At 31.7% G+C, this 19,348-nt stretch overlaps 1 protein-coding gene across 1 annotated transcript in view; it reads left to right on the top strand.

Moving 5' to 3' along the window:
* TBCA (tubulin folding cofactor A) overlaps positions 1-19,348 on the top strand; it is a 61,864-nt gene that overhangs the window by 31,520 nt on the left and 10,996 nt on the right. The window contains exon 2 of the mRNA XM_039874888.1: positions 16,517-16,622. Coding sequence (XP_039730822.1) covers positions 16,517-16,622 — 106 coding nt within the window. The remainder of the gene's footprint in view (positions 1-16,516; positions 16,623-19,348) is intronic.

Genomic DNA, 19,348 nt, shown 5'->3' with positions numbered 1-19,348 from the left:
TATATACCATTTTGGAATAACATGAACATTCTCATACATATCATAATAAGTTACTTTTTATAATCATAAGTAGTATTGTCTAGTTTTTGAATTTCATGTGTATCCACATTTTTAAGATATGCAGTATCTATTACTACATTATCTTTAGAGTATTTCCTTATTACTGTAGCATATAAAATAAATGAGTGGTTTAAATTTTACAGGCCACAGTAGCTAAAGTACCTTGCAGTGCCTGGAAAATAAAATTTCATATAAAATAGACTACATGTTTTTTTTAAAAGGCCATTCTTAGTTTTCCTTTTGCAGGAATTCCAGTTGATGAGAAAAAGTAGTCTACCAAATTAAATCAGGTGTTAGGAAGTTAAAAGTTCAATTTATCATAGTGTCGAGGCTAGATATTTAACTCATTTTACCATAATAAAAACACTGTCTTATTCCCCATGTGATTTTGTGCTATTTTGGAAATTTAAATTAGTGGATATTTGTTAATGGGTGTTTAGAGATCTGTAGATGATGTTTCATTTACTACTTTGTTCATAAATTCAAAATTAAGGTAACAATTTAAAGTGCTTATGTAGATATTTCCTGTTGAAGCCATCTTCTTTAAAATGACTTAAAAAAAATTGTGTTCCTTTATAGAATTTGGCCTAAAGACCACTATTACCATTTAGATACGATATCTAAAGTAGAAAATTAAGCTTGTATTATGAACAATTAGATTCAGTTTTTTAAAAAAAGTTATGTCAGCTATGATAAGTTAGTGTGTAATTTTTCAAACTAAGTATTTTGCTTGATAGTATCACAAGATAATATGGCTTGTTACTTTCTATTACATGTGAATTCATTTATAAGCAAATTAAGATGTAAAAAAATAGGATAGTTATAAAGTTCATGGTCATTAATATTAATTACACTGACATAGAGTATATACTATCATTACTTAAGCTATTGTTGCTGCCACATTAAGATTTATTTTAAAAATTAACTATTATTTAAGTTGATAACATTTTATTAACTTCTGTAAATTGGAAATTTTGAATAGAATTTTTTTTACTTAATTTAGAGTAAAAATATATTTTAGAAATTTATCAAATACTGTAGTTAAAATTTTAAATACTACCTGCCTCTCATTTTGGATTACAAGTTGGTGTTCTTGTATGAATATGGTTAACTAGATTTCAATAAGTAAGTTTAAAAAAGTGTTCTGTCCTCTAATTTGAGAAGGGTTGAGTTAAACAAAATTTTAACATGTTTCATATTGTAACATTACTTAAAAGCTGTCACTGTGTGAATCTTTTAAGAGGAGAGTAAAGTTAGACAATATTTCCCAAGCTTTATTTGTTCATGGAAACCTTTTTCTTTTCACTGCATTTATTAACATTTTTTGGAAGAGCATTCTTTTTTCTTTTGTGAAAGAAAACAGTTGTTACCACATTTGAAAAATAACAGTTCGGTTATATTTATATGGTTAATTAAGGATAAATTTCTCCCCGTACATATAAGCAACTTTGCATTAGCTCATGTGTCTTTCTTTAACCCCAATGCTGCAGTTATATCTGGGTTTTTAAGTTGGCCACCAAAAGGGATGTTTGTTATAGCTGTGTTCATATATAATCATGGTAGTCTATCCTCAGAATCAGGATCCTGAAAGATTCTGTCAAATAACTCATCTGAAATAGTCCAGGAAGACTGTGTAGGATAGCATCTTGCAAAAGGTGTGATGCTCTTAAAATTTATGTATTTATATATTCTACTGTTTTTGTAAGATAAAGTTTGAGTCTTTTCATGTTTTTACATGCTAACACATACTATTCATGTGAGGAGAACTAAAGGTGATATTCCTCCAGTTGTGAAAATGCATCATTTAAAAATAATGTTTACTGACAGATTCCTAAAGTCAGGTTGTAAAATGACTATTTTACTCTGAGTAAACAGAAGTGGGGAGTATAAGAAATAATGCAGACTTTTTCAAAACTACAGACTACAGTTAATGTGACATAGACAAGAAAGATTTGGAGGGCTTCAGGGTAATTGGGAATCACTAATCTAATCTTAGAAAAATTAAGAAAATTTTGCTATATTGAATTTTCAGACCAGATGCTAGCTATTACAATTGTCAAATACAGCTCTATATCAAGTACTATTATCGAATATTACTTAAAAGTGATATTTAAGCAGTTAAAGATTTAGAACATTGGCTTGAGTTTAAAAAAAATACTTCATATGTGGTAAAGTACAAAATAAATATATATTGATCGTGGGTCCTTTAACATATACCAAATTACTGTATGTCTATACTTTTAGATAGGATTATAGTATTGAAATTATTTCTGACTCTCGGAGTTTTCTGAATGGAAATTATTACCAGTTAATGATTATTTTGTCAATCGTGTATACATAGGGCTTAAATAATACCTCAATATCAGTAATATAAAAACAAAAAAAAATTTGTACATTTTTCTTCTTGAACTGTTTTGATCTAATGAACAAACCTTAGTACAACAAAAACCGAATAAACATATTACATTTCAAGGTACCTCTGTAGAATGCTAATAACCCCAAAGCCTTGAGTTCTCCTCTGGATCCTTGAGCTCTACAAGTAAAAAATCCCAGATTCAGCTCCCAAATATTCTCATAAGTAATTTCTAGAAAACTTGAGTTAATGTATCACCAAGAACAATTACTATATAAAGTATTGTTAAATTGGGCTTATTTTATAATTTGATAAAATTCAGATATCCTAACAGGTGCTAACTTTTATTATCTATGAGAAGCTACAGTCATCAATCAGCTAAAATTACTTCCATCACATACTTTCTTTGCCTATTTTAATTATACAGTGTATATTAGTTTGGAATATATTGCCTATTTTAGTTATGATAACCAGTATTAGTTTGGAATCCATCATGTATCTAAATGTTTTAGGCAAACTAAACTATTTAACAGAATAGAATGATGATGTTGGATATTTCTCTGCTAATACTCTAGTTTATAAGAGTTCTTCAGATGCTGCTTTAAATCTCTTTTGGATCTAGGTTATGTATAACAATTTTAGAAGTAAAATCATGAATAAAATAGTACAGATGGCATTCATCCAATGTAGTACCATTTACCTACCATGTTTTTAGGTTCTTCTTTTAATGCATCTAAAAGTGAATTTTGGTTTTGTTTTTAGTAGCTGCTTCACACTCTTGGCTCATATTGAGCTTGCAGACAATTTAGCTCTTTTTTCCTGAACTCCTCACAAGCCAGGCTACTTTATCTAGTACTTATGTGGTTCTACTGTTGACAGTTCAAGTTGGAAAAAAGGATATTAGAATAGGATGATGATCTCAGTTTTTAACCTGCTTTATTTAACTGCTGGTGGATATCTAAATAGAGATGTTATAAAGACACTGAGATACAGGTCTGGACAGAGGATAAAAAGTCAAATGTACAGAGAGATTTGTGATTTTAGGTAGTAATTAAAACTGTCAGAGTATTTTGTATGGAGATGAAGCAGCTGTGGAAGGTAGTATTGCTTTCTCATAGAAACTCAAGCAGAAGCTGTTCACGGTAGTGTCCTTAGCCCTTTCATTAGTACATGCTTTTCAGTCTCACTGACATCTCAAAACCTTTAAGGGATAGTTTAGAGGATTAATGAAATAATCAGTTTTACATTTGTATTTTGTGAGTTATTCCTAAGATTTATTAGTTTATTAATTTCTAAAATTCACAATATTGCAAGAAAAACGGCATTGATTTTGAGTTTGGCATGCATTATTTTGGCAGTTTACAAAACATGTTTTGTCTAATTTATTGAAGCATATATTCTGTGTGAGCAGTGAATATAACTTGAACCACCTCCAGTTTAGGGGATTAATTAATGGGTAGTGGGAGATAAGGTAACAAATACCATCAAATTAGACACTTAATTTCTTTCATTTTAGGATGCACAAGAGATCGATAACATGTTGCAGTGGGGGCAATGAGCAGCTGGATACAGAGTGTGTAGCTGTTGCCTTTTCATTTTGTACTATTTTGCGCTATTCAGATTTTGAACCATGGAATGATTTTACTTTTGGAACAAATTTTCAAAAGTTTAAAATTTGAAAATTGCTTCATTTACTTTAAACATGAGATAGTATGATGTATTAGAAAGTATTGACGCTTGAAGTTAAAAGACATGATTTCAAATTCTGATTTCACTAGTTTCCTGGCCAGCTGGCCTTGGGTGAGTCATTTCACCTTTTCGAGTTGTAGTTTCCTATTTGAAAATGAAGATAATGATAGCTGCCTTGCTTATTACCCTGCTTACCTAATTGTGATTTCCTTCAGTAAACATATCTGGGAGGCATACACTCTGATAGGTGCTGATAGGAGACATATTTTCAGTCCTCAGGGCATCCACTTTCAAGTGTGGAAGTGGATAAAATTTTAACCTATTGTGATAAATTCTGTGATGGAGATAAATATGCTGTGAAGATCCATAGCAAGGAAGAGCAATGGCACAGCTTGGGGAGTGGTAGGACAGGGGTTAGAGTGGTCCTTCTGGAAGACAAGGACACTGGAGTTAAGTTTTGAAGAATGAGTTTGATAGGAAAAAAGATGAGGAGAGAGAAGGCATTCCACTCAGAGCAGGCAACATTTCCAACCTCATCTCATTTTGTGTGTTTGTGCGTAGCACTTTTTTTTTGTTTGTTTGTTTTGTTTTATTAAAACAGGATACTGTAGCAGATTCTTCCTTAGTTTTGCTCACCCTCAAAATCTTCACTATAATTATTAGTTGAGATTTGAGAATAGTGGAAAATCTCACTTGACTTTATAGTGACCACAAGAGAATTAATAGAGAAATGCCTAAAATTCACTGAATTTTAACTACATATATTTTACTGTATAGACCATAAGCACAAAATCCACCAATCTTGGTGTCAGTCTTCAGTTCTTCCTCACTAAGGAACTAGTGAGAATTCTTAATTGAGGTGGCTAAGCAATTAGCTTCTAATTTGCAGTCCTCTTGGATTTTTCCTAATGAATCAGCCCTCCCCACCAACCCCATCCTGGTATTTTTGTCCTAACATACTTTTGTAAAGGTATTTCTTCTGTGTGTCTGGGTCTCATTATTAAACTCTTAGTCTTCAAAAGCCTAAAATTCACTCCAATAGTCTTTTTACTCTGATTTCTGTAGAATGCTGTCTCCTGATATGTTTAGCAGAAAAACTTGTTGCCTACTTTACCTAAATCAAATAACTTCTTTTCCTTTCTTGACTACTTTTTTCCTCTTCACTGAGAAGATATAGATTTCAAATCCATTTGACAAGAGGTTACTGAGTTCCAAATTCTAAATGGGTACATTTCCCCTGGTACCATATTATTTCCTCTATAGCATCATTGAACATCTTACCCCCCTACCCTCATGATCATTTATAGACATTAATATTTACTTAATGCCCACTTTCCTATAAGTTACAGTTTAAGGGCATTGATATGTTACTGTCTGTCTGTAACATATCAAAGTTTATTTGAGCCAAACTGACGACATATTCCAGGGAGTAAGATCTCAGATACTCTAGAGAATAACAGTTTTGCAGCTCCTTTTATGCATTTGAGATTACATAAGGAAGATTACTTGAAGGTGGGAGAAAGCAGGGTGGGGATTTGATTAAAGGAAGGTTAAGGTGATTTGCTTTCTTAAGGGTAGTTTTGCGTATCCAGGGGTATTACTTCTGACATCTCAAATGTGTGTTAACCTAGATAGATGCACAAGAACAGTGGACAGGGTTTTTTAAAAACCTCTCACTAAAGAAGGTACAGACCTGTGGTGTGACTGCCCACTATGACCTGCCCATTTAGGAATTTGTGACCAGATCACCCTATGAAGTTACTTACCATAGAACCCCATTTTTTTTTTTTTTTGTCCACTGCTCCTCCTTTTGGTCATCAGTCAATCCTTTGACCAACTTTTTGATCAGATACTGTGGTCTCACAGCACTACGAAGTCTCATTCTTAGGAAGTCTCAGTATCAACATCATCTTATTGACCATTGGAGATGGGGAAATACTGTAACTATGGGATCTGAGTTGAGGCCAAATTATCCTCAGAAGGGAGCAGGTAAGTGGAAGGCACTCAGGTCTTATGGCTTTTGTTGTGGAAGAAAAAAATAAACTGGATCATTGTGAACTATTATGATCCAAGTTTTGCCTTCTGTCCCATTTTTCTGTATTTAGCATTTACGTCTTATACATGAAAAGAATATTAACGTCTTATACATATTCAGTAATCGTAAACAATTGGACTATATAGAAAAACCCAAAGAACAAGGATAACTGCTATTATAACTAATATCATTAGCAGACAGATAAACATAATTAAACAAAATGGATTCTGAGTTCAGTATCAATCCATAGGTATACAGGCCTTGTCAATGTTTGGGATAGCTGTCTACTGTTGTCAGCTGCTTCTCATTCCAGAGGAGATATTTTACTATTTAATATTTAGCATCCAATATCCTGTATGTTATAGACATACTTTGTAAATTGAAAATATATAGATAGAAGGTAATATTATTTATTATGGAAATTAGCCTCCAGTAAGCACCACGATTATTAAAAACAAGCCAAAAATTTTTAAGTTTTACACTACTTTAGTTTTTAGTGTGAAAGAGACTTCTGTACAACATTTACATGGACTATTTCTAAATACAGTGGAAACAAAATTGGATATTATGTAGCAAATTTCCTCTTTACTTTCTTCATGTTTATTTGTCTATAAGAAAAAGATGAGGTTTCTCAATTTCTAAGTGACATCAATTTAGAATGAATTAGCCCCAAATAAGTAAGCATTATTTTAGTACCTGCAAAATAATCTTCAGCTTTTAATGACTATCTCTTCAGATGCTTTCAGCTTCAAAGTAATAGAAAAACCATATGTGGCTTAAATTATGGGGATGTTTATCATCTCATACAGTAAGATATATGGAGGTAGGATGCTTTCAGAGTTGGTTAATTCAGTGTTTAATACCATTATCAAAGATTCATGTTCTCTGACATCCCAAAGTGACCTGTCCTTTTAGGCGGGATATCCTCAAGATCCCAAGGCACCTGCCACAAGTGGCTGGTGTCACAGGTGACAATACCCAGGGGAGAAAAGAGAATTATATCTGCTTATGTCACATGTAGGAAGAATGACAACCTTCTCAGAAGCCCCCAGCAGATGGCCCTTTTCTAGCTTTGGCCAGAATTGGATCACTTAACACATGCCTAAACTATCATTTGGCAAAGGGAGTAAGATCATTATAATTGACTTCTTTTTTTTAAAAGGACATGCCTTCCTGAATAATCATAATCAAAATTAGATCCTCTTGGCAAGTAAGAAGTGGCTGTTGCGTAGGTAACTAATAATGCCTGCTGCAATTGATTGTATTTTAACGTTTTTTGTGTGTTCAAATGTTTGAGAATTACTTTAAAAAATAAAAAGTGTATCAGTAGTGGCTAAGAGTGTAAACTTTGGAATAAAAGAGTTCTTTGGCTCTGAGAACTTGGACGAGCTCCATGAATTTAAATTTAGTTATTACTAAAATGGGACTCATAGTTTAGAATATTTTACAGGGTTGTTTTGAGGATTGAATGGCAATGTATGTATTGTGCTTTGATGTCGTATTTGGCCCATAGTAAGTGGTCAGTATGTGTTAACTGCTTTTATTATCATGTATTAATTTTAGCTTATCTTGAATGATTCAGGCTTTTGCCTAAATCTTTTACATATCATGTTTCATGGGATGCCAATGTTGTAACTATCTCTTGAGTTGTAACTATTGATTAAGCTTCACCACAATACTAGGACTTAAAACAGAGGGATTTATTACAGGGAATTGATTACTCGGGTGGTAGTATAATTTTTATGAAATGCTAAAGTTTCATTGGCTGACCAGGATCATCTCAAATTTTTATTGGGAAAAAAATTTGTAGACATACCTTAGCTTTTAACCAAACCGTAGAAATAAATTGAATATTTCAGACAAGTGGAGAAAGATGTATTTTTTGCTCATAGGTCTATTCAAAAAGTTGAAAAAGAATTAATAGATTATAATTATATTTTATTTTAAATATACTATGTAGAATAGGATAACATTTCTTTCTCGGTGGATCCTATGCCGTGCAAAAGAAATTATTCTTATAAGTCCAGGTTAAATGCATTTTCTTTTTCATCAACTGCTTCATACTACAATCATAACTTTGTGTAGGGGGTGTTTTTCCTGGAGTTTCTAATTGTCTTTCATTTTTATTACTGAGATAAAAGAAATAAATGACTTCCGTTCTACCTTTCTGCTCATTGTATCTGTTCTTTAGAATCTATTCCATTCCTCTTCTTAAAGACTCCACACTAAGATTCTCATTTAGACTGATTATTTTCCAGTTTTACAGCACAGTTTTAATCCATGGATTTCTTTTTTCTTCATTAGCGGGTTGCATTATATTAACTGGTTTCTTTTTTTGATTTTCATCTTCAGTTTGTTGGAGTACATTCTTAAATAAATTCCTCAGGAAGGGGAAATAGTAGATAAACTTTTTGAATTTTTGTATAACTAAAAAAAATTCCCATGGCTCATGACTTCTTTCATCAGTTATCCACATGAATTACTGCCTTTTTCAGATCTGAACTCTATCCTTTAACATATCCCTTCTCAAAGAGGCTTTAAAATGCAAATCCCCGTAATACCAATCTTTCTTCACTGCTTTTTTATAGTACTTTACCACAATCTCACATGTTGTATATTTTGCTTGTTTATTGTCTTTATTTCCCCATTAATAAATGTCATTAAGCAGAGAGACTTTTTTAATTTTGTTTATTGCTATGTCCTTGGAAAAATAAAATCATGTCTGGCACCTAGTGAGTGAGCTAGTGAATTTTACCATCACTATTATAGTTACAAATCCAGTTTATAAATAATTTTCTCTCAGAACTTTTTAAGGGATTGCTCTGTCATCTTCAGTATCTAGTGTTATTAACATGAACTATATCAATCTGATTTGTTTTCCTTTTATAGGCAACCTATTTCTTTTTGAAAGCTTCAGTTTTCTTGGATCTTGGAAATTCTCAACAATACACATAGTTATGGGATTTTTTTCACTGATTCTCGTTGGCACTCAGAAAGCCCTTTTCATTTAAGATTGTTGTTTTTATTCCAGCTCTGGAAAATTTAATTTAAAATAAAAATTTTCCCCTGCTTTTTTTTTTTCCAACTATCTACAACTCCTATTGGTTATCAGATTTACCTTCTTTTCCCTTGATATTCCATTTTCCTTATTTTTCTCTTTTTAATTTTATATCTGTTTGAATATTGATATTCTTATTAATATTTAAACAGTGAAATCTGACATACTATTTCCTTTGTCTAAAATGAAATACCAGGTAGTGAGCTAAAATAGGGTAGATTGTTTTACTATTTGTATTTCGTACATTACTAATAATAATGTAAAGGTGGTTTATCACATCAGTAGTAAAAAGAGGTATTTATCAGTAAATGATCATTGGTTTACTGGAAAAGAATTCACTCTAATTTCTCATCAGGCATTATATATTTTAAATATTATTTAATAAAATGTTACACATCCACAAAATTTATAAGTAGAGATGTTCAACACAGTATTATTTATAATATGGTGATGGCCTGAATGTCTGATAAGATAATACATTAATAAGCTTTCATATTGATACTATAAAATATAGCCTCTAACAGCTATATTTTCAAAGAACATTTAATGACATTGGAAACGATACATTATCTTTATTACTTATTTATATATATAAAAATATAAATTTTTACATATACATGTTTAAAGAAAAAGACTAGTGGAAAATATTCAATGTTAATAAGGTCTGTATCGCTTATATGAAACTCTTGGGCACATCCGTATTTCTGAATTCCAGATTTTTTAGATTTTGGAACAGTAATGTATGCATTTATATAATAGCATCTAGAGAAGTACTATGTAGTCAAGCACTAATATTTCTGCAGTGGAACTGACTATTCATATTTAGTAAGATGCATAAAGTCGGTAGTTTCATATCATTTGAGGTCACATTTTGCTGCTAAATGAGTTTGGGCCAAACTTAAATTTTTCTGTTTTTTTACTTTTTTGGATTCCAGAATTATGTGCATTTTGATCAGTGAGATTATGAATGATTTTTAAAATTTTGTTCTTTACAATTTTCGTATATTCCTATATTTATAGAAACATACATGTTACAGAAAAAGTATTTTAGTATCATTTTAAAACTGCATATACTCGAGTTAAATTTTCTTATTAAATCTTAGCCTTCCCTAAAGAAGGGAAGAAGAGCCAAATTCACCCAAAGATATTCATTCATTAATTTAGCAAATACTTATCCAGTAATTACTATTTTAATAAATACAACCTGAAAAATTATCAGGGAAATTAGTATTTCAAATCATGATATAATACCATTTTACACTCTTCTTATTGTCAGAAATGTAATGATTTTGACAATTCCAGTTGTTCACCATGATGCCAAGAAGAAACAGGAAATTTCATATATAGCAGGTTTGGTATCAATTGGTATAACCACTTTGGAAAATAATTTGATAATATCTGGTGAAGCTGAAATTGTGTATATACTCTATAAAACCTATTTTGCATCATATGACTTGTCAATACATTGATTTTATACTGTTTGAGAGTGGAACTACTTTCTCTTACCACATATTACCTTATCATTTTATTCACTAATTTTAAATACTGGCATTCCTGGGTGCTAACTGATTTTTTGGGAGTGAGGGGTCAGTACATTTGCTGTTCACTAACTTCCTTCCTGAACCTTTTCACAAAATATGGCATTTTTAAACAAAAACTACTTTTGTTTTTATATTCCAATAAGCCATGCAAATATTCAGCACCTTTTTTTGTCAGATGTGATATGTATGTAGCTAGGTGTCTCTTCAATTTTGCTGGAGTCATTGCCGGTATTTTCTATAGGTAAGTACAGCCGCATAGGATGGCTTGGACTACCAACTAGAGTTGACTGTGGGCCTAGGCATAGAATCCGATCTCTTTTCATTTTATATTTCTCAAAAATCACAATTTCTTATATGTTAAGTTTTGCAAATCTCTTTTGTTCCACTTCAGAATTGTTTTATATATCTCTCTAAATTGACAATGTTAAAAGGCAGTAGTGAAATTTTTAGACTCAACTTTGTATTCATTCAACATACGTTGAGTGCCTACTATATATCAATAATACAATAGGCATACTACCTAATCCTGTCTTCTAGAAACTTAAGACCTAGCAAGTAAACTGGCTTCACTGTAGTGTGTTAAATGCTAAGATAGTGAAGTAGGGGTTGGATAGAGTTAAGTAGAAGTCTTGCAAGTCAAAGGTCAGCAACACTTTTTTGTAAAAGACCAGATAATATATATTTTAGGCTTTGTAGTTCCATCACATCTACTCATCTCTGCTGTCATTGCATGAAAGGAGCCATGGATGATACATAAATGAATTACTATGGTTGTGTTCCAACAAAAATTTATTTATGGACACTGAAATTTGAATTCCATATAATTTTTACTTGTCACAAAATATTTTTAAATTTTTTTAATCATTTAAACATATGAAAACTTTTCATAGCTCTCAGAGCATACAACAACACATGGCTCATCAAATTTGGCTCAGTGGCCATAGTTTGCCAACCCTTGTTCTAAGTCTTTGAATTACAGGATGTTATTGAATGTGCTTCTGTCTGACAGCCTGTTCAATCCTAGCTATTTTAACGTTCTAGGGGAATTTAGTAACCTACCAGATTTAGGAAGATTGAAAGTTTCATGCTAATCCCAGTGGTTTCTGAGCATTCCTGATATTATGAATAATAATTGCAATTCTGTAAAGATAATTTAAAAAGCAGTATTGAAACTGATGCATTGATGATGTGCGAGTTACTCCAGCACACAGATTACAAACTTAGTTGTTTACAGGGGTCGAGTATAAGGCCTGAGTATTTGGGAAACAGGGAGTTGTGTGAATTAGGGCAATGCAAATAACACATGCCTCCTCTAAAACAGTCATCAGTCATTACTTAGCTCCATCCAGTAGTGAGAATGCAGCTCCAGTGTTCTCTGATGAAAACATCCAAGAGAAGCCAGAAATCCAGACTTATATGTTAAATCTTCCAGTTGTTTAATCTAGTAATAAATCTGGTTTTGTTTTTTGTTATTTCTTTTTAACATTGTGAATCAAATAACACTATCTTTAGGTCTTATTTAAAGCAGTCTGGCAACTTGCCGTGTCTGTCCAAGGAAGTTTCTTTTACTACTTAAAAGGAACTTTTAAAGAAATATTTATAGTGATAATACGTTAATGATTTTATTTTGAAATATTAAATCTGGGAGGATAAATATTTTTGTCTTAATACTAAAAATTATTGTTAAAGTAGTTTTAATTTGTAAGTCAAATGAAGATTTTTATATGTAACGTTCACATGTTTCACTTAGTTCAGGTTTAAATATATCCAATCCTGGAAGCTTTCCCTGGAAGCTGACTTTGTAGTCACAAGCTTTTTTTTCCTTTTTGTTAACAACTTTATTGAGATACAATTCACATACCATACAGATCACTCATTTAAAATCTACAATTCATTTGTTTTTAGTGTATTTACGAAGTTGTGCAACTATCACAATCAGTTTTAAAACATTTTTTATCATCCCCAAAAGAAACCTCAAACACTTTAGCTATTACCCTTCCATTTCCCACATCCTCCCCAGTGCTAGGCAACCACTAATCTACTTTCTATCTATAGATTTGCCTACTCTGGATATATCCTGTAAATAGAATCATACAATATGTGGCATTTTATTTCTGGCCACTTTCACTTAGCATAATGTTTTCAAGGTTCATTCATGTTGTACCATAAATCAGTACTTCATTTCTTTCTATTGTCAAATATTATTTAATTGTATAGATATACTATATTTTGTTTTCCGTTGATCAGCTTATGGGCTTTTGAGTTTCCACATTTTACCTTGCATATGCACAGTGCTGTTGTGAACATTCTTGTACAAGTTTTCATATGGACATATGTTTTCATTTCTCTTGGGAATATACTTAGGAAGGAATTACTGAGATATATCATTAAGTCTATATTTAACTTTTTGAGGAATGGCTGAACTTCCATAGCAGCTGCACCAATTACATTCCCACCGGTAGAGTTTGATGGTTTCACTTCATCCATATTCTTGTCAAACAACACTTTTTATTATCTGATTTTTTTTTTTTATTATAGATATTCTAATGGATGTGAAGTGGTATCTCACTGTGGTTTTGATTTGCATTTCCCTGATGACTGATGATGTTGAGCATCTCTTCATGTGTCTATTGGCATTTATATTTCTTTGGAGAAATGTCTATGCAAGTCCTTTGCCCATTGTTTAAATTGGGTTCTTTTTATTATGGAGTTATAAGAGTTCTTTATATATTCTGGATATATGATTTGCAAATATTTTTCCCATTCTGTAGTTCTCTTTTCACTTTCCTGATAGTGATTTTTGAAGCAGAAAAGTTTTTAATTTTGATGAAGGCCAACTTATTTATTTTTTCTTCTATTTCCTATGCTTTTGGTGTCATAGCTAAAAGATAATTGCCTAATCCAAGGTCACCAAGGTTCGCCAAATCCAAGGTCATCAATATTTACCTCTGTGTTTTCTTCCAAGAGTTTTATAATTTTAGCTTTTTAATCTTTGATCCAGTTTGAGTTAATTTTTATATATGGTATAAGTGGGGAGTGGGTGGAAATTATAGACTTTTAACCTCAAAAATCAAGCCAAACATAAAATGTCTGAAAATGCTAATAAATAAATACATAAGTGGCGGGAGATACATGAAACAAGAACACTAAAATATTAATTGTTATGGCTGGGTGATGAGTACATGAGATTTGTTATACTATTTTCTCTACATTTTTATTTTAAAATATTGATAATATTTTTCTAAATATCAATTTGTTATAGCTTCTTAATACCATTAATTGTATTTGCTTATCATTTGTAATCCTCAGCATGGCTTGGTGTTGGACTGTTAGTTATTAGATGGCCATAAGTACAGATTGGTTATAAATTATGAAAATCTCATTTACAATAAGAAAAATGTTAAAATTAAGATAAATTAAGCTGAAACTTTTTATCCCAAAGTCTTTAAATTCTTGATTTACCCAAAACTTTTATTTTATTTAGAAATTTATGAATAATATGTTTAGCTGTACAAATTTGTATAAAGTTTACAAATTTCTACAGTGTATTTCTCAAACTTGTATTAAGGGGCAGCTGTTCTGGAAAATACTGAAAGGGAAAAAGTTATTTTTTGCCTCAAGTAAGCTTGCAGTTGAACAAAGTTATACTGATTTCCTTACTCTAAAAGACTTCTCAGGACTTTTTAATATACACATATATATCATAAATCTTTAAGATTTGGCAAGCCGTGTTTTTAAAGCTTATTTGACCACTAGTGTACCATGGAATAGTTTGGAAAACACTAGACTACATAGTTTTAAGTCACATTGTGTCATATGTGTACAGTTAGGTAGTAAAGTTATCATTTGATTATTATTACCCAGTGATCGTCATTTCTTAAAATTTCTTCTCATGTCCTTTTCTATTGCTTTTACTTTTTTATTTTCCTCTTATATATTTGTTTTTCTTACTACTAAAAGTTACCAGATTTTGAGTTGCTGTTTCTCTGTGGGTTTGTAAGACTAATGGAAAATATTTACAATTAATTATGCCTTTAAAATATAATAAATCATGACTTTTTATTTGTACTTATTTTAACATAACATTTGTAAGACTTGCAAAGGAGAGCAGTGTTTAGAGAATTTAAACTATTAGATGTATTTAGGTATCTTTCTAATTGAATTTTGCTTTATTCTAGAAAATATTTTAAATCTAACTAAAGGAATAACCAACAGACTTTAAAATCATTTAGAATTGTGCCATTCAGAGATAATCATTAGCATATAACTTTTTTGATAAAAGTAATATTTATACATAAGGGAAAACGCCTCAGACTTAATTTAAAGAAAGGCAGAAAATGAAAGCTTCCCTATTTACCTCCCAGGTAACCCCACAACCCCAAATCATTAGGGCTTTTCTCCTCAGGTAACCACAAATAGTAGTTTACCAGGTATCCTTTGTTATTTGTGTTTTGAGTATCCTTTGTCTGTTTATATTCATGGCAACATAAAATTTATACCTATTTTGCACTTTATTTTTTTTTTTCACTTTGAGATAGTTTAGGATGAGTGTTCGAAGATGACATTTACTGTAAAAACTGTTAACATTTTGTTATATGTCCTGTGTCGGTAACACAAGATCATGAGGGACAGGTTGAGCCTTTCGTGCATACCTCAAAATTCCAACTGGAACATTTTAGCATTTTAATGTTTAGTATGTAGTTTATGTGGCAATTTAAATCCAGACTTAAAATTTGACTTAAAAGCCTTCCAGGTAGATTTTTTTTAGATATCCAAAATTATACTAAGTCCTATTAGACTATGAAAATTAATCATGTTTTGAAATCCACTTAAGAATCTTCATTGCAAATGATTAGACAAAAGCCATGCTCTAATCCGACTTTTAAATTCCATTCTAGCAATATTATGTCTAGAAGTAAGCAAGCCAGATGGAGAAAGTTGTTTTTAATATGTATGGACTATGAGAACTTTTTCTTCTTTTTAGATAATGTGTGTAAAGAATGTTAGTGTTTTCCTGGACTATACTTTTATATTAAAATTTTTATTAACCAGAATTAGAGAAGATTGAACTGTTATGGTTAATTGAATTTTTGTTATCTGAGGAATAATCAGTAGAACTTTGTATTTCTCTATTCCTTATTGTTGAAAATCTTCCTGATCTTCATCAATACCTTTTCCTGCTTTAGTGAATAAATATTTGTTTATTTCCACTACTTTTCCATGCAAGAACCATGTGTAAATTATCTATCCCAGTCCATCACACAAGGAAGGTCAGGCATAAAATTACATGTACAATGAATACTTGTCAAACAATTCAGTTGTTGAAAATCTAACCTTTTTTTATTTTGGATTTGGCATATAATATACTGATTTTTTTACCAGTAAGCTGGACTTTTGCCATTATGTTGTTTCAAGTACATGTGTAAAAGTTTGGAAAACGTGTCAAAAACAAAGAAAAGCAAGACAAATGTTAGTATGTAATAATTTTGAGTGTTGTTTTTACATTTTAAATACAGTTACAATGAAATGTTTTTAATTAAAAATTTAAGAATTGCATGCTTTGATAGATTATACTTGCTTTAAGCAGGTATAGGACTTAAGAGCATGAAAATCATACTTACATCAATGGCTAAAGTATTTTTCTTCTTTTCCCCCTCCTCCCCATCTAGTACATATACTTCGGTATTTTAAGTGTGTTTTATATTTACATAGTTTGTTTCTCATGATCTGTTTGCTAGAAAGAAAGTTAATTCTCTGAAACATTTTTGGTTTATTGATAGGTTGGCCAAAGAAAAAATGATGTATGAAAAAGAAGCAAAACAACAAGAAGAAAAGATTGAAAAAATGAAAGCTGAAGATGGTGAAAATTATGCCATTAAAAAGCAGGTAAAATTATATCTTAAATAATAATAGCTGGCATTTACAGAATACTTTAATAACTAATATATTAACAGCCCTCTGAGAAGGTCCTATCATTTACTTCTTTACTATTAAAACCTTTATTTAAAAATGAGGAAATTGAAACATAGATTAAATAACTTGCCCAGGGTCACACAACTGCTAAATGGCATAGCTGGGATTTGAACATGGGCATTCTGGCTCTGAAGTTTGTAGCCTTAACCATTAAACTATACTGCCTCTCCAATTTTAAGTATTAAATGTAAAAATGACCTAATCTCATATTTAATATGTATTTAAATTCACAATATTTTCCCAAAACTGATGTGATGACCACCAAAATAAATATATAACTATATATAATCAGTAGCTACTTCTGATTATATATATAATCATTTATATATAACTATATATAAATAATCAGTAGCTACTTCTGATTATCTTTATGATAAATTTCTGTGTTCTTAGCATTGCAAACAAGGCTTTTCTTGATTTTGGTACCTGCTTATCTCTCCAACCTCATCTCTTGCCAGTCCCTACCTGGACCTCTTAGGTTCTGCCTTTTAGTTTTCTGAACATGTCCTTTCTCCTTTGCTTCTGAGATATTGCACATGTCTGGGATGCTCTTCCTACTTCTCCTGTGTACCCTCTTCTTATTAATTCCTATTTATCCTTTAAACCTCCCTACACTCCACCTCAGGGTTGAGTTAGGTGCCCCTCCTCTGTGTTCTCATAACACCTTATTTATTCCCAGTGTAGCATTTATTATTTACTCTTTGCTGACACTTGTTTCATAATTCCTTAAGAAAACAGAAGCTCAGGGGAACTTCCTCACATTCCCACCACAAAATCTATCAACCTACCTGCATCTGTACCTATAGTACCTTTCTTCCTATTATGTAGATTATGAGCTTTAGCCTTTGTTATAACCATTAATGACATTCTCACTTCTTTGTCTTCATTTTACATAACCCAAATAGCATTTGACACAAGTAACACTCTCTCCTTGAAACACTTTTTTATATTGGCATCTTTGATAGAAAAGCCTCCTGGTTTTCCTTCTGTTTCACTGCTGTTATTCTTCACTTTCCTTTGCTGAAACTCTCCTTCTCTCCTCTCCCCTGCCCCACACACCTGTCTACTGATTCCCCCTTCTGCGTGGGTAAACACACACACACACACACCACACACACTTCACACACACACTCTTTTTAAATCTGTAAGAGTTCTATCTACAGTTCCTCTCTAGGTAATCTCATACTCTCCTATAACTTCAAGTACCATCTTTATGCCCATTTATTTATTCACTCGGCAGATACTTCTTGAACTCCTGCTACTTGTCGAATACTGTTCCAGGTACTCTTTTAGTCATGGCATTAAAAACAACAGAACAAACAAAAATCCTCCAAATCCCTGCTTACTTGGCATTCATTCTAGTACTAGAATCTCCCACATTTATATCTCTAGGACTGACCACTCCTGGTTATGTATATTCAACTAATCACCTGCTTCACATATCCTCTTGGGTTCCAAAATAAAAATCTTGGTCTTCCCTCAACCCAACCCACTCCCCTAAAACAAAAAGCTATTCCTTCTCTTGTTTTCCTCCTCTCAGTAAATGGTTACTTCCACTCATCCAGATACCCAAACCAAAAATTTAGTGAGTCTCTTCTTGATACTTCTCTTTCTAATAATCACATCTAATATCACCAAGACCTGTTTCTTATTCTATTTTTTACCTCTACTGTCACTATCCTAGTCTAGTTCCCTATCATCTCTTGCTTGTACTATTGCAAAAGCCTCCTAACTAACATGCCTCTTTGTGTCTTGACACCATCCATTGCTTCCCCATAACAACAGCCAGGTTGATTTCTTTAAAATGTACATTGGATCACTTGCTCCTTTACTTAAAATCCAATGTCCAGAGCAAGCTTATACAGATATATCTCATGGCTTATTTTTTAAATCAGTTTTATGAACTCTTAATGGTTTTCATCATGTAACTTATGTTACAAATGGTAATAGTGCACACTTAATTCAATTTTAATTTTGCAAATTAATTAAAGTGAATTTTTCTGTAGGTAGTTGCTTTCTGCAGTACAAAAGGAATACAGTGGCACTTGAAACATCATCTTCCCCTGGCTATCCAGGAAGAGAACCTTCTTTTCTTGAGCTTCTAGGAGAGCCTGCTTTCTACTATATGTAGTATATCAGAGAACATTTTTGTGTCAGATATTCATAAATTAAGGGAGGATTTGTGAACAGATAGTAAATATAGTGTGTCCCCCAATATGATGACCTTTATGAACTAACTGCTCATTATAAGAAATTACATGTGGATTTTAACTTTTTGATTCTTAAAATTATGATGGTTAAATGCTTTTTCAGTATATACTCCCATAAATATATCACGTTTTATACCTCTCTCATTTTAATGCATCTATTGTTTTCCCATATCTAGAGAGAAACATAACAATAGTATATAACTATTTCATTCACATCCTTCTTGGACCCCCTCAGGCTTATTTTTCCAATTGTGTAGCTAGTGACATCATTTAGTATTTTTTTTTCTTTCCATCATCAATAATCTATTTTAAAATAGCCCTACGAATATAGACAATAATAATTTAATAACTATGTGTGGTGTCAGGTGGGTATTAGACTAACCAGGAGGATTGCTTTGTAAATTATATAAGTGTCTAACTACTATGCTG

Source organism: Pteropus medius, unplaced genomic scaffold (assembly GCF_902729225.1).
Source record: "Pteropus medius unplaced genomic scaffold, Ma_sr-lr_union100, whole genome shotgun sequence".
NCBI classification, from domain to species: Eukaryota; Metazoa; Chordata; class Mammalia; order Chiroptera; family Pteropodidae; genus Pteropus; species Pteropus medius.
Note: the sequence above shows the minus strand (reverse complement) of the source record. Positions and strands in the feature narration are given on the sequence as shown.